General features: G+C 41.9%; 1 protein-coding gene across 1 annotated transcript in view; it reads right to left on the reverse strand.

Moving 5' to 3' along the window:
* LOC112215765 (synapsin-2) overlaps positions 1-12836 on the reverse strand; it is a 45846-nt gene extending 33010 nt beyond the window's left edge. Inside the window, exon 1 of the mRNA XM_024375149.2 lies at positions 12169-12836. Within this exon, the coding sequence (XP_024230917.1) occupies positions 12169-12521 (353 nt within the window). The 5' untranslated portion in view covers positions 12522-12836. The remainder of the gene's footprint in view (positions 1-12168) is intronic.
* Positions 12837-24813: the final 11977 nt, after the last annotated feature.

Consider the following 24813-nt stretch of genomic DNA (forward strand, 5'->3'; position numbering starts at 1 on the left):
TGGGGACTATCATTTGTTTTTCAACAGGACAATGACTCAAAACACAGGTTCCAGGCTGTGTCAGGGCTATTTGACCAAGGAGATTGATTGAGTGCTGCATCAGATGACGTGGCCTCCACAATCACCTGACCTCAACCCAATTGAGTTGGTTACTTTGAAGAATCTAAAATACATTTAGATTTGGTTAACACTTTTTTGGTCGCTACATGATTCCATAATTTCATAGTTTTGATGTCTTCACTACTATTATACAATGTAGAAAATAGTAAAAAATTAAGAAAAATCCTTGAAGGAGTAGGTGTGTCCAAACTTTTGACTGGTACTGTATGTGGTGGACAATGGGAACAGCAGTGGGGAGGGTCATGTCAGAACTGACACCATGTCCTCTCATACACCTAAAGAAGTCAGGACAGTTCTGAGCCCTCTCCTGTACTCCCTGTTCACCCACGACTGCGTGGCCACGCACGCCTCCAACTCAATCATCAAGTTTGCGGACGACACGACAGTGGTAGGCTTGATTACCAACAACGACGAGACGGCCTACAGGGAGGAGGTGAGGGCCCTCGGAGTGTGGTGTCAGGAAAATAACCACACACTCAATGTCAACAAAACTAAGGAGATGATTGTGGACTTCAGGAAACAGCAGAGGGAACAACACCCCCCTATCCACATCGATGGAACAGTAGTGGAGAGGGTAGTAAGTTTTAAGTTCCTCGGTGTACACATCACAGACAAACTGGATTGGTCCACCCACACAGACAGCATCGTGAAGAAGGCGCAGCAGCGCCTCTTCAACCTCAGGAGGCTGAAGAAATTCGGCTTGTCACCAAAAGCACTCACAAACTTCTACAGATGCACAATCGAGAGCATCCTGTCGGGCTGTATCACCGCCTGGTACGGCAACTGCTCCGCCCACAACTGTAGGGCTCTCCAGAGGGTAGTGAGGTCTGCACAACGCATCACCGGGGGCAAATTACCTGCCCTCCAGGACACCTACACCATCCGATGTCACAGGAAGGCCATAAAGATCATCAAGGACAACAACCACCCGAGCCACTGCCTGTTCACCCCGCTATCATCCAGAAGGCGAGGTCAGTACAGGTGCATCAAAGCTGCGACCGAGAAACTGAAAAACAGCTTCTATCTCAAGGCCATCAGACTGTTAAACAGCCACCACTAACATTGAGTGGCTGCTGCCAACACACTGACTCAACTTCAGCCACTTTAATAATGGGAATTGATGGGAAATGATGTAAAATATATCACTAGCCACTTTAAACAATGCTACCTAATATAATGTTTACATACCCTACATTATTCATCTCATATGTATACGTATATACTGTACTCTATATCATCTACTGCATCTTTATGTAATACATGTATCACTAGCCACTTTAACTATGCCACTTTGTTTACATACTCATCTCATATGTATATACTGCACTCAATACCATCTACTGTATCTTGCCTATGCCACTCTGTACCATCACTCATTCATATATCTTTATGTACATATTCTTTATCCCCTTACACTTGCGTCTATAAGGTAGTAGTTTTGGAATTGTTAGCTAGATTACTTGTTGGTTATTACTGCATTGTCGGAACTAGGAGCACAAGCATTTCGCTACACTCGCATTAACATCTGCTAACCATGTGTATGTGACAAATAAAATTTGATTTGATTTGACATATTCACAAAAAGCTAGCATATCACCATCACTACACCACTTAAAAACAAAGATCATTTTTACAATAAATTGACACAGTGAAATATTTGACCCATTCTGGGAGCAATTGCTTCTAATTGCGTTTTCATTACATTTGTTAAAAATATAATCGCAATAACGGAGGGATGATTTGTCATAATCACTGTCACTGAGGCAAGCTTTGGTCATTATACTACTATGCTAGCTATTCTCCAGGTTAATCATGATTTCAGAACATTCCTATAGCTGTATTAATCTGTATTAATCTTTGTCTAGCGCTCTTTGGCAACCACTAATTCAAATAGTCGAGAAGGGGAGAAAACGTTTCTTAAATGCCTGTAGTGATATCGCCAAGTTACAGGGACTGTCAGCACTGACATTCACAACCATAATAACAAGGACATAATAGGTGTAATTTGTGAGAAAAACATTGTGCATTGCTATCATTCAAAATTCAGAATGGTTTCTGTTTACCAGTGCTCATTGCCTAATCTTTTTTTCTGTCAGTTGGTAGTGAGACTGGAGTATTCCTGCCTGGTTCCATTTTAGTGTCTGTGCTAAATGCAGGAGACACAGGATACACAAAAGTTATAGCCTGATACTGTATATTGTCTGTGGATATCTACCTAACCATTGTATGGGTTAAATACTGTTATTGTTGAAACATAATATCTGCTATTTTAGTATCCCAGACTCATAGACAATTAAGTGATTATGCATTCATCACATCCATGTCTGTAACTAGGCCTATGCTTTTCAAGGTGACAGTGGGAACGTTTCTGAACAATGAATCACCACCACAGGCATTCTAATAAGATTTCGTTATTGGGCACTGAAAGAAAAGCTCATTTCTACACTCATCTGAGTAAAGGCCTATAGTCAAACAACTAATCCTTGATGAAATACAACCACAACCTAAAAGCCCAATGATTAACGATGGCCAATGATTCAACGATAAAATCAATTGCCTAGTTAAATAAAGGTTAAATAAAAATAATAAAATCAATAGGGCAATCAGACCGAGGCAAAACTCCCATAGCTCTCCTACTCCTCACACTCCCGACTCCCCTTCTGTTTGACTGACTGTTGTTTGAAAAAGAAAACAACAGACGCCAAATTACAAAGGCTGAAAAATAAATTGCAGTAGCAGCACAGAAAAATTGACACACGAGTCAAAAGGCTAGTAAGAAGAGACAAACGGGTCTACCTGGAGGAGCTGGCAAGTGCAGCTGAAAAAGCAGCGGCAAGTAACCAGCAAGGAACAGTATACAAATTCACCAACCTAATCTGTGGCACATCCAGAAGATTGAGACATAAACAATGGGAAAGGTTCAGGTTCTGATAACCTAGGGCTAAAATCGGTCTTGGCTGCAAACATCCTTCTTTCACTCTTCACTGATATCTGGATGAATGGAAAGATACCTTCAGATTGGACAAAGGGAGTCGCCTAAGAAGGTCACACTACCTGACTGCAACAACTGGAAGGACTTTGCACACTTCACAGTTCCTATGAAGATCTTTTGCAAGATCATCGTACAACGAATGTCTTCAGCTGTAGACAAAGCGCTAAAGGTAACTAACAAGTGGGGTGTTAGGGGATGAAGGAGCTGTACAGGACATATCTTCGGGCTCAGGAGCATCATTGTGCAATGTAGTGAGTAGCAACGGCAGCTCTGCACCAACTTTATTCGCTTCTTGAAGGCTTTCGACAGCATCCACCACGAAAGCCTATGCAAGAACTTACGAATTCATGGAATCCCCACCCATGTTGTTAACATCATAATACAGTTCTACAGCAACTGTGGAAACAAACAACACAACCGGCAGGGTAGCCTAGTGGTTAGAGCCTAGTGGTTAGAGCGTTGGACAACCGGAAGGTTGCAAGTTCAAACCCCTGAGCTGACAAGGTACAAATCTGTCATTCTGCCCCTGAACAGGCAGTTAACCCACTGTTCCTAGGCTATCATTGAAAATAAGAATTTGTTCTTAACTGACTTGCCTAGTTAAATAAATGTAAAATTTAAAAAAGGAGCTGTGTTGTGTTGTGTTGTGTTGTGTTGTTGTGTCAGCCTTACTCTTCAACCTGGCAATAGATTAGGTCAAACAACAGAAAATCAGGCAAGAGAAATACTATGGACCTTGTTTAGACTCTAGAAGACTTCACTGATGGCCTGGTTCTTACATTGGACTGGACATTTTCTGAGAAAGAGTTCAGAGACTCAATCCCAAGAATAGATGTTCATTGGAATACAGAGGTGGAGACAGAGCTCCAACAACATCAGCAGAGATGGGACATGGTGGAGAAGATGGTCAGAGACAGACAGAAATGGAGAGCCTTTGTTGCTGCCCAAACCCGGAAGCAGGCGTGACGTGATTGAGTCGGTGTTGGCCACCAATCCCAAAGAGTGTAAAATAAGAGAGGGCCTCAGAACTGACTCATATTGTAGACACATTAAATATGTATGTGGTGCTTGGCCTGAGGCAGGCTTTGAGACTGAGCGGCAGGTCTTTCTAGTGGCTAAGTGGTTGAAACATGAAACAGGGAGGCTTCAATACTGAGCTGCACAAATCTTTCAGCTGATGGCTATGGGTTTTTGGAAAAGGTTTAGGAGCCAGAAATTACTGAGGTTTTCTCTAACAGAAAATAGCTGTTTTGTATTGATGTGGCCTGCTGGTTTCAACACTGACACACACTGTTGTTTTTAATGTCGTTTTAAAGGTTATGTAATTTACTCAGATGTCTTCAATGTTTCCATAACTGTTGACCGTTTAATAAACTCCAGGCTTTTGATGTTTCACATTATATGGTATTATTTAATGATTGCCAATACATTGACAAATACTATAAGAAAACAATGATTTTATTTCCTCTTAGGCTGTTGACTGTCTGCTTTTATGTGGAGCCAAAAGACATGGCATCCTTTCAAATGAAATGAGTATGATCCTATTAGTTTTGATCTGGGTTTCTATTACCTAAATGGGCTAAATCACTCGTGATGCAACGTGACTTGAATTTGAATATCGAGCATTACTTAGACCTAGGCTACAGCATATCTGCAGTGCAAGCATAGTGGTCATTTTTGTTAAACGGAGCTTGCACGGATTTAACATACACACCAATATAATAAATGCATCTGCAGTATGCCAAATTCCAATAAATGTAATGTGTCCACTCTGCCCATGTTATTGTAGTAGCATCCATTTTGCATGGTGAGATGAATCATGCACATACACAGGACTCAACCTTGAATAGCCACTATCCATCAAGCAGCATGTCATCCAAACACAGCTATATTCCCTCAGGCTACAGTTGCCATCTGCATAGTCTACTGTGTTAACACTATATACAGTCCATTAGGAAAGTATGTATACCCCAGAAATTGATTAAATTGTTTTTTTCCACTCATCAATCTACAAACACTACCCCATAATGACAAAGCAAAAATTGGTTTTTATACATTTTTGCAAATGTACAAAATAAAATAAACTGAAACATCAAATTTACACAAGTATTCAAACCATTTACTCAGTACATTGTTTAAGCACCTTTGGCAACGATTACAGCCTAGTGTCTTCTTTGGTATGACTCTACAAGCCTGGCACACCTATATTTGAGGAGTTTCTCCCGTTCTGCTCTGCAGATCCTCTCAAGCTCTGCCAGGTTGAATGGGGAGTGTCACTGCACACTATTTTCAGGTCTCTCCAGAGATGTTTGATTGGATTCCAGTCCCCCTCTGGCTTGGCCACTCAAGGACATTCAGAGACTTGTCCCATGGCCACTCCTGCATTGTCTTGGCTGTGTGCTTAGGGTCGTTGTCCTGTTGGAAGGTGAACCTTCACCCCAGTCTGAGGTCCTGAGTGCTCTGAAGCAGGATTTTTCTGTACTTTGCTCCGTTCATCTTTCCCATGATCCTGACTAGTCTCCCAGTACATGCCACTGAAAAACATCCCAAAAGCATGATGCTACCACCACCATGCTTCACCGTAGGGATGCTGCCAAGTTTCCATTCAGGCCAAAGAGTTCAATCTTGGTAACGTCAGACCAGAGAATCTTGTTTCTCATGGTCAGAGTCCTTTAGGTGCCTCTTGGCAAACTCCAAGCGGGCTGTTGTGCCTTTTACTGAGGAGTGGCTTCCGTCTGGCCACTCTACCGTAAAGGCCTGATTGGTGGAGTGCTGCAGAGATGGTTTTCCTTCTGGAAGGTTTTCCTATCTCCACAGAGGTACTCTAGAGCTCTGTCAGAGTGACCATCGAGTTCTTGGTCACCTCCCTGACCAAGGCCCTTCTCCCCTGATTGCTCAGTTTGGCCGGGCACCCACCTCTAGGAAGTCGGTGTTTCCAAACTTCTTCCATGTAAGAATGATGGAGGCCACTGTGTTCTTTGGGACCTTCAATACTGCAGAAAGTTTTTGGTACCCTTCCCCAGATCTGTGCCTCAACACAATCCTGTCTCAGAGCTCTACGGACAATTCCTTTGACCTCATGGCTTTCTTTTCGCTCTGACATGCACTGTGGGATCTTATATAGACAGGTGTGTGCCTTTCCAAATCATGTCCAAACTATTTAAATTACCACAGGTGGACTCCAATCAAGTTGTAGAAACATCTCAAGGATGATCAATGGAAACAGGATGCACCTGAGCCAAATTTTGAGTCTCATAGCAAAGGGTCTGAATACTTATCTAAATAAGGTATTTCAGTTTTTTTTATTTTATACATTTGCAAAAACATCTGAGTAGATTGATGAGGATAAAAAAATATATATATTTTTTTAGAATAAGGCTGTAACGTAACAAAATGTGGAAAAAGTCAAAGGGTCTGAATACTTTCCGAAGGTGCTGTATACAAAAGTATGTGGACACCCTTTCAAATTAGTGGATTTGTCTATTTCTGCCACACCCGTTGCTGACAGTTATATAAAATTGAGCTCACAGCCATGCAATCTCCATAGACAAACATTGTCAGTAGAATGGCCTTACTGAAGAGCTCAGTGACTTTCAACATGGCACCGTCATAGGATCGCACCTTTAGCAGGGCAGTTCGTCAAATTTCTGCCCTGCTAGAGCTGCCCCAGTCATCTACAAGTGCTGTTATTGTGAAGTGGAAACATCTAGGAGCAACAACGGCTCAGCCGCGAAGTAAAAGGCTACACAAGCTCACAGAATGGGACCGCCGAGTGCTGAAGTACGTAGCATGTAAAAAATAGTCTGTCCTCGGTTGTAACACAAACTACCAAGTTCCAAACTGCCTATGGAAGCAACATCAGCACAAGAACTGTTCGTCGGGAGCTTAATGAAATGGGTTTCTATGGCCGAGCAGCCGCACACAAGCCTATAATCACCAATGCCAAGTGTCAGCTGGAGTGGTGTAAAACTCGCCGTCATTGGACTCTGGAGCAGAGGAAACGCATTCTCTGGAGTGATAAATCACGCTTCACCATCTGGCAGTCTGACAGACGAATCTGGGTTTGGCGGATGCCAGGAGAAAGGCATCTGGCTCAATGCCTAGTGCCAACTGTAAAGTTTTGTGGAGGAGGAATAATGGTCTGGGGCTCTTGTTCATGGTTCGGGATAGGCCCCTTAGTTCCAGTGAAGGGAAATGTTAACACCACAGCATACAATGAATGACGTTCTAGACGATTCTGTGCTTCCAACTTTGTGGCAACAGTTTGGGGAAGGACCTTTCCTGTTTCAGCATGACAATGCTCCCGTGCACAAAGCGAGATCCATGGTTTGTCGAGATTGGTTTGGAAGAACTTGACTGGTCTGCACAATGCCCTGACCTTAACCCCATCAAACGCCTTTGGGATGAATTGGAACGTCGACTGCGAGCCATGCCTAATCGCCCAACATCAGTGCCCGACCTCACTAATGCTCTTGTGGCTGAATGGAAGCAAGTCCCCGCAACAATGTTCCAACATCTAGTGGAAAGCCTTCACAGAAGAGTGCAGGCTGTTATATCAGCAAAGGGGGGACCAACTCCATACTAATGCCCATGATTTTGGAATGAGATGTTTGACAAGGTGTCCACATACATTTGGTCATGTAGTGTAGCTACATACAGTATGTCTGAGGAGAATCAGCAGAGGACCCAAGTAACAAGAGCAACCAGCAGAAAGGTGTTTCTTTGACTGTTTGTTTGTTATTTTGTATTTGTCCAGTTTTAGATGACTGTTTTAAATCACTGAATGCAATTATTTATATATAGATCAATTAAATAGAAAGAGCCATGTTGAACTAGTCCTCTAATTTCTTTCAGGAATATGGAGTTAGCTGTCTTTTTTATTTTTATTGTGGACACCCGGCACAAAGTCATCAATATCTTTCAACACAGATCCAGTACAGCAGGGAGTTTCTTCTCCAATGGAATAATCCCCCAAATGCCAATCCTCCCTCGGATTTAATTTACCCAAACCTTGACGCATTTGATCCTTTATTTAACTAGGCAAGTCAGTTAAGAACAAATTATTATTTACAATGACAGCCTAGGAACTGCCTTGTTCAGGGGTAGAACAACAGATTTGTAGCCTTGTCAGCTCTGGGACTTGATCTAGCAACCTTTTGATTACTGGCCCAACGCTCTAACCACTAGGCTACCTGCCATCCCCCACCACCAGCGAGCTACACCGCAAGGTGAGAACTGGGTAAGAGGGTTGGTCCGGGAAAGGGCGAAGCGTCAGTCTCTGTTGCACATTCTTCTGGCCATTCCAGCAAATGGTAATTATTTTCCTAACAAAACTGATGAACTGCAAGTCCCTGTTCATTTCAACATGTATTCAGAGATGCCTGTATTCTGTCTCTCACTGAGACATCCTGTAGCTTAAGGATAAGGATTTGGACTCGGAGCTGGTGATTGACGGGCTTACATCCACTCAAAACTCTTTTTGATGAACGTAGTGCCTTTAGATGGAACAAACTCAGAAAAAGCCCCGGACCTGACAACATACTGTAGGTATCCGCCTGCTCACCTCCTGTGCAGAGGTGTTAGGCCCTATCTTTAATTATATCTTTACGTTATCACTCAGCCAACAGTCTACTGTGATTCCAGTCACCAAGAACAACCACCCAAAGGTTCTTAATGACTCTGAGTTCAGATTCACAAAACCTTCTTAAGAAGAAATTTCTTCTTAACTGCCATTTTTTCCTTAACTATAGATTTAAGAAGAAAGTTAAGCAAAGTTGCTATGCCTTAAAAAGGTTATTGGAAATGTTTTTGCCCCATTTCTTATGCTTCTCCTTGAGCAAAAAGTTAAGAGGAAATTAGATTCTTGAAAATAAAGTTATTGGAAATGTTCTTCATTCCAAAACAGCTAAACCCTTGACTTAAACTGGAATTTGTATTCAAAACAAAGGTTGTAAAAGTATGCTAGACATTTATAGAATAAATCATATCTTGTTTGATGATTCTGTGACAAACGGTGAATTAGTTATTGATTTATACAGCTTTAAATTGCATTTTTAAGATATTATGTATTTCCATCAAATCAGAACTGGATTTTGTAATGATAAAAAAACATTGTAAAAGTATGCTAGACATTTATAGAATAAATCATATCTATTTTTCTGTTTCTGTGAATGAATTAGTTATTGAATTTTACAATTTTAAATGGCTTTTGGTGAATGTCTGTTAAATGTCTGATGAATGTCTGACGAATGTCCGAATGTGTGAATATAAAACCAACTTTAGCTTGGTGTTAAAAGTTAGCTAGTGTTACTCATGCAATAATCAATATGTCTTGCTTTACAATGTAGCTGGCTAACAATACAGCCCTTATCTTATGCATTGATTCAGTACGCTCCTCCTCTGTCAATGCAATTTTCTTCTTGTCATTAGTCCAAATTTGCGCTTAGTCGATTAACAAAGCGTCAAGTTACTTTTCAATGTATTCCCGAAAACCTGAAGTCGCCATCCAAGTACAAAGTAGCCAGGGGGTGCGGGTGCACCCAGGTGAAACAACACCAACATCATTGCTTGCTTGCATGACCTTTGTGCAGTGAAAGGAATATGCCATGCTTTCTAACTTGGTTAGCTATGTGACTGTCAGCTCTTTTTTATAACCAAGTAAGACAAAAAATAAACGTTCAATCAGTACTGAGTGAATAAACAACAACAAAAATTCCTGTCATCACTATACTGTCCATTTAAATTGGATCAAGAGAATGCATTCATGAGAGTGTTCGTAGCATAAGCGTTACCACTAGTTACCACAGCCACACAGTATAAATGGTCTATATCGTAAAAATGTGTCTTAATATAAGGTTAGGGTTGGGCACAAGGTTAACAGTGTGGTTAGGTTTCAAATCAGATTATAAGACGAGAAATGTTAGAAATAGATGGGAATTATGACTTTGTGGCAATGGTAACTAGTGACGACCAATACAAAGGGCCTGGGTGCGCTTCTCGGATGAGACATTTTAGCATTCCCTTTCATGTATAGTTTTGACACCTCCTCCCTGTCCCAACACACACACACCAGCCCGCATATGCACGCACGGTATGTGCTTATTTTCAATTATTAGGTTGCTCTTAAAAGAGCATTGTTGAGTGGCAATGGACAGGGACTGTGGGGTGTGTACTACTGTGTGCGTTTGCTAATAGTGTGTGATTGCGGACCGTAATTTGGGGCGTTCCTGCAACCCATTGGTTCCTGCATAACCCCCTCCCCAGGCTGTAACACAAGAAAATGTGGAACACGTCAAGGGATACGGATACTTTCTGAAAGCACTGTATACATCATTTTAATAGCAGGACACGGTAAAGTCCATTATTCCATTGAAGAGTGTGAATTAGGCTGTTTGAGAAGGTTTGAATCCTAAGCAACCTGCACAGACGTTGTTTGAAGTAGAATATATTAACATAGCTACTGTAGTAAGTCAAAGTTGTGTGCTGGAAAACCTTGGTAGAGCATGGGTGGAGTAGGCATTGGTGCTCTTGTAAATGTCCTTTCTTTTTCGGGACCAATACCTACTTCTCACTTAAAATGTAATGGTTTGTTTTTAATATATCATAAGGGTGATCCCCCAAGCAGAGGTTCAGCTCTGGAACTTTGATATACCCATAGAGTATATTATGTGCAACTATATAGAAGAATTTGCCAAACTGGTAAAGCTTCATATGACACCAATTTTTGGTTTGTAGCACATACAGATGAAACATGATGGAGTCTTAAAGGAGGCCTGGGTAAGGCCAAAATGTCACAAATATTCCAACTTCAATGAACTATTTCTCAATTATGCTTTAAGATACAAATGTAAAATATTTCAACAATCCTTCCTCTAAAGAACCCTTCTATGGATTACATTTTGTAATAAAATAAAATGTAAGCATTTCTTTGGTTCTAGTTTCAAGAGGAATCAACCATAAGTCAACCTTTTCACTCACAACACTGCAGTTGCCTTAAATTATGCAGAACGTTAGAAAAAGAGGCTTGATTTAAAGTAGATCTCGATCTGCCTCCTCCCCTGCCTCCCCCTCCCCAACACATAGCAGTAGAGAGCGGAGTCTGTCTGAACTAACATTGTCATTTTCCACTCAATGTTTCAAGTGCTACTCCTAGCCTATGTATCACTTATGTTTTCCATGAATGCATCCTATAACGATGCCATGTCTGTGGGAAAGGGAATCCTCATTGGTGACTGGACATCACTGCAGTCTTTACTTAATCAAGAAAACACCAACGCATTTCCCATGCACTCACTGGTTGTTGAAGATTCATGGCATTGGCTTTCTCCGCAATGATGCAAATCCATGTTGGAGTTCACTGGGTTGATCAGACTAATCAATTAAATTGGTTTATATCTTACGCACACTCACAGGTGGTTGCAGGAAACGGAGCTAATATGCAAAATAGCGGCAGAATGCACACTGGTTTCTTGGAATACCAAATCAAACCAATGATTGCGATTAAAAACAACAACTCCTCAAAATATATTGGATTTTCGTCCTGCTGCAAGGCCAATCTGTAATTTAGAAAAATGTCATGTCAAAGGGGGCATAAACCAATGAATTCTATTACTGCAGGAACCACAGTATATGGGTGAGGCAAGCCATAAAAAGACTTCCCGGTGCTGTAATATCATTACGATGGTGAGTCAGTCAGTGGACCTTGTTTCCTCCTCTCCTCCTGAGCACTGCATCTGTTTTTTGTCATTAGATAGACATGCACTGGCATCAGATGACCATGCAAGTACCCTGATCAAATCTGACCTGCAGAGCTTGATGGACACCAGACCTGTTGGCTGACAGGTTGTTTGAACCTTTACTTTACCACAAGCTAGGTCCAACTGAGAGCTCCTCTTTTCAAAAAAGGATCCTCAGCAGAATATCTATTTTACAACAGTGACCTGGCCAAGAGAACAGCTCCGGGTTTACAAAACAACAAACAACATATACATCAACACATTAATAATTCACGTCTTCACATCACATCTTTCTACAGCAAGACACAGCTTGTTGCTCACCATTCCTGCTGTGGTTCATCGATGACCAGGAGGATCTTGAACTTCTTGGGTGTCGTGACCGTGGACTGCTCCACCAGCCCTGCTGAGGCAGCAGTCTGCTTGACTACGTTGGTTATGGAGCTGAAGAAGCCTGCCCCGCTGGACTGGGACGGCTGGGGTTTCCTCTCCGGGGCCGGGGAGGGGGTAGGGGAGGTGACGGGCGGCGTCGACCCCACCGTGGGAGATTTGGGTGGGGCTGCTGTAGCTGGGGAAGGCGGCTGAGCGGGATCAGGCCTCTGGAGGTCCGTCATGTAGCCATTGGGCAGGTTGGAGATGAAGGTGCTGTCAGAGAGACGCCGGCGCAGGTAGTTCATAGCTGGAGAGCTGTTAGAGCAGACGGATCAACGACGGCTGGATATGAAGAGTCCTTAAAGGGATGGTTGAGTCCAGACGATATCACCTGAGGGTCGTATTAATTTGCAGAAGATGCCACTTCCCAGTGTGCAGCTGGTTGAAGGCTCAGCTCTTCTCCATGCAAACTCCCAGTGAATGTAATGTGTTTCCTCCCAGCTCAGCCGTGCATCCTCAGAGCTCCCCTCACTGTGGCCGTGACGCTATTCTTCCCCTCAGCCAATCGAACTGCCTCTCTGCCAGCCTGAACGACTGCAAAAGATGCTCACACTCTCCACCCCTCCTCCACTCTCTCCTCCCTACTCCCACTCACTCGTATCGTATGCGTGCCTGCCTCCTCTACCCCTCCCCCATTCTTTACTGCCTCACAAGCGTTACATCTTTTCGTACTCCTGCAAAATAAAGGGGGGGGTAAGAGGGGTTTCCAATGGAAATGCCTGGGGTAGTAATATAGAGGAAACCTCCAATACAGACTGCACCCTTCTCTCTCCTTATGTTGCCCCCTGTCCTTAGCTGCCTGTGCCTAATACAGCTTTGGGGATGTAGAGAGAAAATGGCTGTTTGGTCTGGTGTCGGTGTGGACAATCATACATGCTGTTAGAACCCCTTCCTTCACGTTGTCATGTGATGGATTTATCCTTCATCATCAAACAGCCGATTTAACTGAGGCAAGCCCCCATGCAGCCATTCGGATTCATCCAAGTGGACTTAGAGTTGTTTTAAATATTTTAAAAAAAATTAAATGGGTAAATATTGACATATCTTTACTATTGCACATGACCAGCATGATTTTTAAAAATATAATGTGGGTGTGTGGAGGTCTGCGTAATGTGTGATTGGGGAGCGAGCTTTGCTCCTGCTGCAAATAGATTAATTCCCATAATGCCATGCTATCTAATACATTTTTCATATAGGCTCACATAGTCATTTCTATGGCTTTGATGGTGGAATAAAATATAAATTAGTAGGTCAAATAGTAGACAATAGACCACAGCAATTGTAATAGTGTTTAGGAAAAGCTACATTTAAAATAAAAAAAAGATAATGGTTTGCATACAAAAAGTAAAAAGACTCAAATGTCAGATAGGCCTACCTAAAGTGCAGAGTATCAAAATCCTGAGACATTTGTAAAAATCCGTTTTTTTTTAGGGGGGTGCAATTGCAGATATAACCTTATAGTTCTGAAATGTCAATCTGGGTTCAGTAATAAGGTTCTATCTGGCACAAAAATGTGATTTCCATGTATAGGTTGAAATAAGGTTGGAATAATACTGTGAAATTGTGAACAGTATGATAAGGCCATTTTAGAGTAAGAGCTATTTGAAAAGGTCGCCTGAAATTTCAGTCTGTTTTGGTGGGATGGAGTTTTGGCCTGTCTGGTGACAGACATCACCAGGCAGTAAATTAGTTAACAGACCAATAAGAAAGAGAGTTCCAAACCTCTCTGCCAATTTTCAGTTTTCCCCTCGCCACTCAGAGCTAGGGTTACAAAGCTACTGGTAATTTACTGAAGCTACTGGAATCTTCGGTAATTTTTGTAATTAACAGTTAATCTATGGCAATCTATGGTAACTTTGGTAGTTTATACTTCAATGACTCATAAAATGTATTCATATATAGTATGAATTGTTATATCTGTGTCTATATTGTCCATGAGTTTCTAGTGGTTCAAGAGAAAATAGCCTAATTAATGAAAAAAGCAACTAAGCAACAATTGCATTATTTTCAATTAAATCTCAACTATAAAGAACAAAAATACAAATGCAACATGTAAAGTGTTGGTCCTATGTTTCATAAGCTGGAATAAAAGATCCCAGAAATCTTCCATACGCACAAAAAGGTTATGTTGTGCACAAATTTGTTTACATCCCTGTTAGTGAGCATTTCTCCTTTGCCAAGATAATCCATCCACCAGACAGGTGTGGCATATCAAGAAATTGACTCATTACACAGGTGCACCTTGTACTGGGGACAAAGAAAGGCCACTTTAAAATGTGCAGTTTTGTCACACAACACAATGCAACAGATGTCTCAAGTTTTGATGGAGAATGCAATTGACTGCAGGTATGTCCACCAGAGCTGTTGCCAGGAAATTGAAAGTTAATTTCTCTACCATAAGCCGCATCCAACATTGTTTTTAGAGAATTTGGCAGTATTTGGCAGCTAAGCTCAAGAAACATCCCAGTGGAAAACCTGGTTCAGTATGCGTTCCAAAAGACACTGGGAGACAAATTCACCTTTCAGAAGGACAATAACCTAAAACTCAAGGCCAAATATACAATGGAGTTGCTTAGCAAAATGACATTGGCTTGAAAAAGACTTAAAAATGGCTAACAATGAGTAACAACCAACTTGACAGAGCTTGAAGAATTTTAAATAGAACAATGTGCAAATATTGTACAATCCAGGTTTTCAAAGCTTTTAGAGACCTACCTAGAAAGACTCACAGCTGTAATCGCTGCCAAATGTGCTTCTAGAAAGTATTGACTCAGGGTGTGATTTATGTATTTCATTTTCAATAGATTTGCAAAAATGTGCTAAATAATGTTTCCTCTTTGTCATGGTGGGGTATTGTGTGTCGATGGGTGAGATTTTTCATTTTACTTAATCCATTTTGAATTCAGGCTGTAACACAACAAAATGTGGAATAAGATAAGGGAATACTTTCTGAAAGCACTGAATGTGCAGATACAGTATGTGCACCACGTCATTGCTCTCTCTCTCGCTGTGCTTTGTGTGCATGATGTGCCTCTTGCAAACTGTCACTCAAATGGCAAGGGGCCGATGCTCATTGGTTGAACTCTAATTGCTTGGGGGTTGGCCCACGTGGGGGACAATGTAGGTAAAATGCTTCCAGAAAAACTGTTGCTTTTAAACTAGGGATTTCGTGGCTAATTGAGGTAAAACCATAATTCTGCTCATAGATTATGCATGTATGAATTACACATTGACACATCCAGCCCAATAAAGCGTGAGGTTCAAAAAAATATTTAGTAGTTTCCAAAGTTCTAGAGCATGTCTTTAATAGTTAATCAGAAATTATTTTATATAAAAAGAGATAAAAACATATGCATTGGACCGTTAAAATAATTTACTTTTCAATAGAAAAGTACAAACATTTAATTATTAAATAAAGATTATACCCTTCCTTTTATTCTAATCACATCATCAAATGTAGAAATTCATGTTCATCACACATTTGTTCAAGCGATAATTCACTAAAATGACAAATACACTATATTCTATGGATAACTAGCTTAGCTTTGGATAAGTAAACTTAACTTACTTGCCATCATCCTTCGTGATGCAGCCTATTATGGCTGAATTGTGTGAAAACTTTTGTAGGTGACAGGTGGCTTGCGAGTGCCGGAAGTCTGCTGTGTAGAGAGTGAAGAGGAATGGTGACAAAACCATCCCTTGTGGTGCACCTACAGAGTGATTCTGTAGTCTGACGACCCACTGCAGCCTGTCAGTGAGGAAGTCCATTATCCTGGTGATGGTGGAAGGATGTAACTGCACGACCTGGAGTTTGCGAGTTAGATAATGGGGCTAGATGGTGTTGAAGGCACTAAAAAAGCCAAAGAACATGATGACCACCTAAGGAGCAACTCTATGTGAATAACTCATTTCACATTGTCATACGTTGACCTAAGAGGTGCTCTTTCCTTCAGGTAATGTTATTAAATGTCATGCTGCTCCGCCACAGCTCTAGGCTACATTCTGCACAGAGTGTAGAACACATTGTAACTTAGTGGCAGAAAATGTATCTCCATGGAAACTGGGGTTAGAAATCTGCTATTATCTCAGGTAGGGTGATAAGTGTAGCGATGGTGGATCGTAAGTGTAGTCAGGCCTGATTTATCCAGAAAGGAAGGACACAAGTCTTAATGAGTAGGAGCACAACAGTGGTTAATGCGAGGGTAGATAATTCTGCAAACAACACTAGTAAATTACCTATATCTATCCTACCCTGTAGGACCTATATCTATCCTACCCTGTCTTTCTAAGGTCTTCGAAAGCCAAGTTAACAAACCGATTACTGACCATTTCGAATCCCACCATACCTTCTCCGCTATGCAATCTGGTTTCAGAGCGGGTCATGGGTGCATCTAAGCCACGCTCAAGGTTCTAAACGACATCATAACCGCCATCAATAAGAGACATTACTGTGCAGCCGTATTCATCGACCTGGCCAAGGCTTTCGACTCTGTCAATCACAACATTCTTATTGGCAGACTCGACAGCCTTGGTTTCTCAAATGATTTCCTCGCCTGGTTTACCAACTACTTCTCTGATAGAGTTCAGTGTGTCAAATCGGAGGGCCTGTTGTCTGGACCTCTGACAGTCTCTATGGGTGTGCCACAGGTTTCAATTCTCAGGCCCTCTTTTCTGTACACATCAATGATGTTGCTCTTGCTGCTGGTGATTCTCTGATCCACCTCTACGCAGATGACACCATTCTGTATACTTCTGGACCCTCCTTGGACACTGTGTTAACTAACCTCCAGACGAGCTTCAATGCCATACAACTCTCCTTCCGTGGCCTCCAACTGCTCTTAAACGCAAGTAAAACTAAATGCATGTTTTTCAATCGATCGCTGCCCGCACCTGCTCGCCCGTCCAGCATCACTATAATACTTATTATATATTACTATAATACTTATCCACCATAATTTGCAAATAAATTCATTAAAATTCCTACAATGTGTCTGTCATAGTTGAAGTGTACCTATGATGAAAATTACAGGCCTCTCTCGTCTTTTTAAGTGGGAGAACTTGCACAATTGGTGGCTGACTAAATACCTTTTTGACCCACTGTATATGCATTTCCTACATCAGAGATCAACATTTTAAGAGTAAAATATGTGCTCAATATCCACTGTAAACACTCAAAATAGGAAATGTCACAATATTTTACAACAGTATTTCCAAAATGTGAGACATTTTGGCATTCTTGTTATTTTCAATTTGTTAGCTAGTTGCTTTTCAGACCCCCAGGAAGCTAGTGGTGGGGTATTCCATTCACAAACGCTAAATAGGGTTAGGGATAGTGTTCCCACACAGTCATATCTCCATGTTACAGCATTTGTTTATGGAAGACAGACGGACGACAGAGGCGACCACGTGTTCTAATTATTTATCTAGCGCACTCGAAAGAAGCGTAACTGGGGAGGAAGTGTAGCAGAAGTCCAATTTGTCTGCTGGAGGGACACAGCCATATGGATCTGTGAAAACCTGCTACACTAAGTGTATATTTGTTATTTAAAATATTATTCCTCGCTGATATGAAAGATGAGTTCCATATGTTTCTAAAACTGTATCGCAAGCGATGATTATGTCATGGTTCCACCTGTCACCAGAGGGCGGCAGAGACTGTCCTAGAGACATTAACGACACTCAGGTGTGTTCTATTTACTCATTATAATATCCCTGTTAAAATAGGTGTGATTTCTGCATGTCTCCTGAGTGAGGTTTCGAGACTTAGTGTTTATTGTTTTCGCAGTGTTACTGTGACCCTTCCGTTACTGTTTCTCAGTAAAATATTATGTTTATCCTTAACCACTGATTCCATGTCTGATCTCCTCTCTGCACCTGGGTCCAACCTCACCATGTCACAGTGTCACAGCAAGCTTCAGCCCACAACATGGACCCAGCAGAGATCACCCAGATCAGGAATGTTGTAACCCACCAAGGAGCACTGCTGGGGTGGCAGCAAGAACAACTCTTCCAGATATTAGAAATCCTCCTGGCATTTACCGACTCCCTCCAACCACAGTCCAACCCCAACCCAGGAGGAGCCAATACCCAAGTCACATCACCCAGTGCTACAGGCATTACCATAGTTCTTCCAGGGAACCTACACCGGGAACCCAAGATCCCAGCCCCCAAGCGGTATGATGGCCACCCGGGAGGATGCAAGGGGTTTCTCAGCCACTGTTCTCTGGTGTTCGAGCTACAGTCCTCCTCGTTCCACACCGATCGGGCCATGATCGCATACATAATCTTTCTACTCTTGGGCAAGGCCCTGGCGTGGGCAACGGCGGTGTGGGAACAGCAGCAACCATCCTGCAGCTCCATATTAGCCTTCACTGCCGAGCTGCGACGAGTCTTCAACCACCCTGTTGGCGGACGAGAAGCGGCCAGCTGACTGATCAACATGCGCCAAGGGGCCAGATCAGTGTCTGATTTCGTCATTGTGATCAGCACCCTCAACGCCAAGAGTGGGTGGAATACAGAGGCACTGGTCACCGCTTTCCACCAGGGGTTGTCTCATTCCATCAAAGATGAAATTGCCTCTCGGGAACTGGGAGAGGACCTCGATTCCCGGATAACGCTGGCAATCAGAATCGACAACCGGCTCCGAGAACACATGAGATAGTATCCCGTTTTTCTGAGCACGTCAAGCCCCCTGAACTCAGCATTAAGGAGCCCATGCAGCTGGGACACACACATCTGAGCCCACAGGAGCGCGACAGGTACATGCGCAAAGGCTGCTGCCTCTACTGCGGAGGTCTTGGCCATCTCCATGCTACATGCCCAGAGCCATGTCCCCCTGCATCCATTGAAGACCAAGATTTCTCCGCTCTCCCCCCCAAATTCTTTGACCTCCGGGAGGCCACAGCAAGAGGCAAGCCACCACCCTACCTCCTCATTGTCCATACGACTGCGCCAAAGAACTTCTACCCGGCACCACACCTCCCCGGGGCCGTCTTTGCTCCCTCTCAAACTCCCTCCTATGGACAATTACATCCGGGAGTCACTGGAGACAGGTTTCATTCGCTCCTCAACATCCCCAGCTGGTGCAGGTTTCTTCTTTATGGGAGATAAGGATGGAGGACTGCATCCCTGTATCGACTACCGAGGGCTGAACAGGGTCACGATTAAGAACTGTTACCTACCCCTGATGTTCGCCGCCTTCGAGCGGGCCCAAGGGGCCCAATTCTTCACCAAACTGGACCTCCGCGACACTTACAATCTGGTTCTAATCAGGGAGGGAAATTAATGGAAAACTGTCTTTAACGCCCCCTAGTGGCCACTATGAGTATTTAGTCATGCAATTCGGATTATCGAATTCCCCGGAGTCTTCCAAGCATTGGTCAATGACACTCTTAGGGATATGACCTCTTAAGCCTACCCCCTACTTTTTCGAACATTCTGTTAAAAATCGCGCAACATTTTGGCGTCCTGCTACTCATGCCAGGAATATAGTATATGCATATGATTAGTATGTGTGGATAGAAAACACTCTCACGTTTCTAAAACTGGTTAAATCACGGCTGTGACTATAACAGAGCGTCTGTTTCATCGAAAAGCGCAGGAAAATCTGATCACTGAAAGTGGAAAAAAATATCCATGCGCCACTTCAACCCATTGTTAAAGGTGAACCGTATTAAATGAGGCCGAGGTTGCAGTACCTACAGCTTCCACAGGATGTCTAGAGTCTTCTCATTTGCTTCGGATTTGATTCTTGGTAGAACCGACCCAAGGGAACCGATTCCCTCCGACCTCTAACTTGATGTATTGGTTGAGTTTTTTCCGGACATTTTTTCCAGACGACCACCTATCGAATTTACATCGCCTCCTGATGATTTTTATCGCTTATTAACGTGTACTAATACCTAAAGTTGCATTACAAAAGTATTTCGAAGTGTTTTGTGAAAGTTTATCGTCGACTTTTTAACTTTTAAAAAATGACGTTACGTTATGAAACGCTATTTTTTTCAGTTTATCACACAGTCTTCATAGATCGATATCTAGGCTATATATGGACCGATTTAATCGAAAAAAAGACCCAGTATTGATTATGGGACATCAAGGAGTGCCAACAAAGAAGATGGTCAAAGGTAATGAATGTTTTATATTTTATTGTGCGGTTTGTGTAGCGCCGACTATGCTAATTATTTATTTATTTATTTACATCCCCTGCGGGTCTTTTGGGGTGTTACATGCTATCAGATAATAGCTTCTCATGCTTTCGCCGAAAAGCATTTTAAAAATCTGACTCGGTGCCTGGATTCACAACGAGTGTAGCTTTAATTCAATACCAAGCATGTGTATTTTAATGAACGTTTGCGTTTTAACTAATACTATTAGCGTTTAGCGTAGCGCATTTGCATTTCCAGAGCTCTAGTTGGGACGTCTGCATCTCAAGTAGGATCAAGAGGTTTTAAGGATGACGCAGAATGCTGTTCCCATGCAGGAACAACACTCAGCGGATTTCAGAGCGCCACCTATAGTTTTTGATAAAACTCATAATTTCATTAAACTTTCATTAAAATACACATTCAAGGTAGTGAATTAAAGCTACACTCGTTGTGAATCTATCCACCAAGTCAGATTTGTAAAATGCTTTTCGGCGAAAGCATGAGAAGCTATTATCTGATAGCATGTACCCCCAAAATACTGCAACGTCACCTAACACGACAGATTTTGCGGTAGCCGGCGCTACCCTAAACGCAGAAATAAAATATAAAACATTCATTACCTTTGACGAGCTTCTTTCTTGGCACTCCTAGATGTCCCATAAACATTTATTTGGGTCTTTTTTTCGATTAAATCGGTCCATATATAGCCTAGATATCGATCTATGAAGACTGTGTAATCAAGGAAAAAACTGAGTTTGATAACGCAACGTCATTTTTAAAAATTAAAAAAGTCGACGATAAACTTTCACAAAACACTTCAAAATACTTTTGTAATGCAACTTTAGGTATTAGTACACGTTAATACGCGATAAAATTCATCAGGAGGCGATGTAAATTCTATAGGTGTCCGTCTGGAAAAAATGCCCAGAGAAATCTCAACCAAAACATCCTGTTGGAGGCCGGAGGGAATCGGTTCCCTTGGGTCGGTTTGACCAAGAATCAAAGCCTAAGCAAATGACAAGACTCTAGACATCGTGTGGAAGCTGTAGGTACTGCAACCTCGGCCTCATTTAATCCAGTTCACCTTTAACAATTCCTGGAAGTGGCGCATGGATATTTATTTCCATTTTCAGTGATCAGATTTTCCTGCACTTTTCGATGAAACGCACGTTCTGTTATAGTCACAGCCGTGATTTAACCAGTTTTAGAAACGACTGAGTGTTTTCTATCCACACATACTAATCATATGCATATACTATATTCCTGGCATGAGTAGCAGGGCGCTGAAATGTTGCGCGTTTTTTAACAAAAAGCTGCGAAAATTCGCAGCCTCCCTAACAGGTTTTAAGCAACTCCAGTGTAGATTTGACCTTGTGTTTTAGGTTATTGTCCTGCAGAAAGGGGAAATCATCTCCCAGTGTCTGGTGAAAGCAGACTGAACCAGATTATTCTGTAGGATTTTGCCTGTGCTTAGCTACATTGTGTTTCTTTTTTATCCTGGAATAGCTCCACAGTCCTTAACGATTACAAGTATACCCATAACTTGATGCAGCCACCACTATGCTTGAAAATATGGAGAGTGGTACTCAGTAATGTGTTGTATTGGATTTGCACCAAACCTAACACTTTGTATTCAGGACAAAAAGTGTATTGCTTTGCAACATTTTTTGCATTATTACTTTAGTGCCTTGTTGCAAACAGGATGCACATGTTGTTATATTTGTATTCTGTACAAGCTTTCTTCTTTTCACTCTGTCAATTAGGTTGTGTAACTACAATGTTGTTGATCCATCCTCAGTTTTCTCACAAACAGCAGAGGTAACTCTGGTGAACTCATGGTGAACTCTGATTGGTTTCCTTCCTCTCTGATAACTGAGTAAGGAAGGACAACTTTATCTTTGTAGTGGCTGGGTGTATTGATACACCATCCAAAGTGTAATTAATAACTTCACCATGCTCAAAGGGATATTCAATGTCTGCTTTTTTATTTGTACCCATCTACCAAATCGCTCTCTTTTTTGGAAGGCATTGCAAAACCTCCCTGATCTTTGAGGTTAAATCTGTGTTTGAAATTCCCTACTCGACTGAGGGATCTTACAGATATTTGTCACGCCCTGATCTGTTTCACCTGTCCTTGTGATTGTCTTCACCCCCCTCCAGGTGTCACCCATCTTCCCCATTATCCCCTGTGTATTTATACCTGTGTTCTCTGTTTGTCTGTTGCCAGTTCATTTTGTTCTTCAAATCTACCAGTGGTTTTCCACCTGCTCCTGTCTTGCCTATTGTGCCTGTTTTCTGTTTTTCACAGTTTTGACCATTCCTGCCTGCCCTGACCCTAAGACTGCCTGCCGTCCTATAATTTTGCCCCACTACTCTGGATTACCAACCTCTGTCTGACCTGACCCTGAGCCTGCCTGCTGTCCTGTACCTTTGCCCCACTACTCTGGATTATCAACCCCTAGCCTGACTTGACCTGTCGTTTGCCTGCCCCTGTTGCTGTAATAAACATTGTTACTTCCACACAGTCTGCATTTGGGTCTTACCTTCAAACCTGATACATATATGTATATATTTTTTTCACCGTTATTTAACCAGGTAGGCCAGTTGAGAGGAAGTTCTCATTTACAACTGCGACCTGGCCAAGAAAAAGCAAAGCACTCCGACACAAACAACACAGAGTTACACATGGAATAAACAAACGTACAGTCAATGACACACTAGAAAAGTCTATGTACAGTGTGTGCAAATGAAGCAAGATTAGGGAGGTAAGGCAATAAATAGGCCGTAGTGGCGAAATAATCACAATTTAGCAATTAAACACTGGCGTGATAGATGTGCAGAAGATGAATGTGCAAGTAGAGATACTGGGGTGCAAAGAGCAAAAAAATAAAAATATATGGGGGTAGTATATGGTGACCAAATGGATGGCAGCGTGATAGACTGCATCCAATTTGCTAAGTAGAGGGTTGGAGGCTATTTTGTAAATTACATTGCCGAAGACAAGGATCGGTCGGATAGTCAGTTTTACAAGGGTATGTTTGGCAGCATGAGTGAAGGATGCTTTGTTGCGAAATAGGAAGCTGATTCTAGATTTTGGAGTGGAGATGCTTAAATGTGAGTCTGGAAGGAGAGTTTACAGTCTAACCAGACACCTAGGTATTTGTAGTTGTCCACATATTCTAAGTCAGAACCGTCCAGAGTAGTGATGCTAGACGGGCAGGTAGGTGTGGGCAGCGATCGGTTGAAGAGCATGCATTTAGTTTTACTTGCATTTAAGAGCAGTTGGAGGCAACGGAAGGAGAGTTGTATGGCATTTAAGCTCGTCTGGAGTACAGAGATGAGGTAGTCATTCAAAAATCATGTCAAACACTATTATTGTACACAGTGAGTCCATGCACATTATTATGTGACTTGTTAAGTACATTCTTACTCCTGAACTTATTTAGGCTTGCCATAGCAAAGGGGTTGAATGCTTATTGACTCATGACATTTCAGCTTTTCATAAAAATAAAAAAAACACAATTCCACTTTGACATTATGGGGTAGTGTATGTAGGCCAGTGAATAAAAAAATAGTAATACAATTTCAATCAGGCTATAACACAACAAAATGGGGAAAAAGTCAAAGGGTGTGAATACTTTCTGAAGACACTATATTTATTTATAAATATTCATATTTATATATAAACTCAGCACAACTTCTTCAGGCTAGGGTCTATTTTTCTCCACTTCCTGTCTGACTGATGTGCACAAAGTAAACTGCAATGTTACTCAGGCCCAGAAGCCAGGATATGCATATAATTGGTACCATTGGATAGAAAACACTTTGAAGTTGGTAGAAATGTTAAAATAATGTCTGAGACTATAACACAATTGATATGGTAGCCATAAAATCCAAAGAAGAGAGCCCACGCTCTTTCAGTGGAAAGCTATGGGTCCGATGCAATTCCAGCTCCCAGATTGCAATTCCTATGGCTTCCAATAGATGTCAACAGTCTTTGTTCAAGGTTTCAGGCTTGTTTCTTCCCAAATGAGGAAGAATTTAGAGTTTTGGTACAGGGAGTCAGAGTTGGAAATAAGTCTGGTGGCGCGTGACGATTAGGACGTACACTTGCTAGTTTAGCTTTTCTATTGAACATACTTCTTTCCGTATGAAATATTATAGTTTAATTACATTTTAGGGTACCTGAGGATTATATAGAAATGTATTTTGACCTGTTTTAACAAAGTTTAGCGGTAGCTTTTTAGATTCCTTTCTATGCTTGTTGAATGAGTGGATTACTCAAATCGATGGCGCCAACTAAACAGAATTTTTGGGATATAAAGAAGGATTTTATGTAACAAAACAACCATGCATGTTGTAGCTGGGACCCTTGGGATTGCAAATCAGA

Source organism: Oncorhynchus tshawytscha, linkage group LG16, assembly GCF_018296145.1.
Source record: "Oncorhynchus tshawytscha isolate Ot180627B linkage group LG16, Otsh_v2.0, whole genome shotgun sequence".
Taxonomy (NCBI): Eukaryota; Metazoa; Chordata; class Actinopteri; order Salmoniformes; family Salmonidae; genus Oncorhynchus; species Oncorhynchus tshawytscha.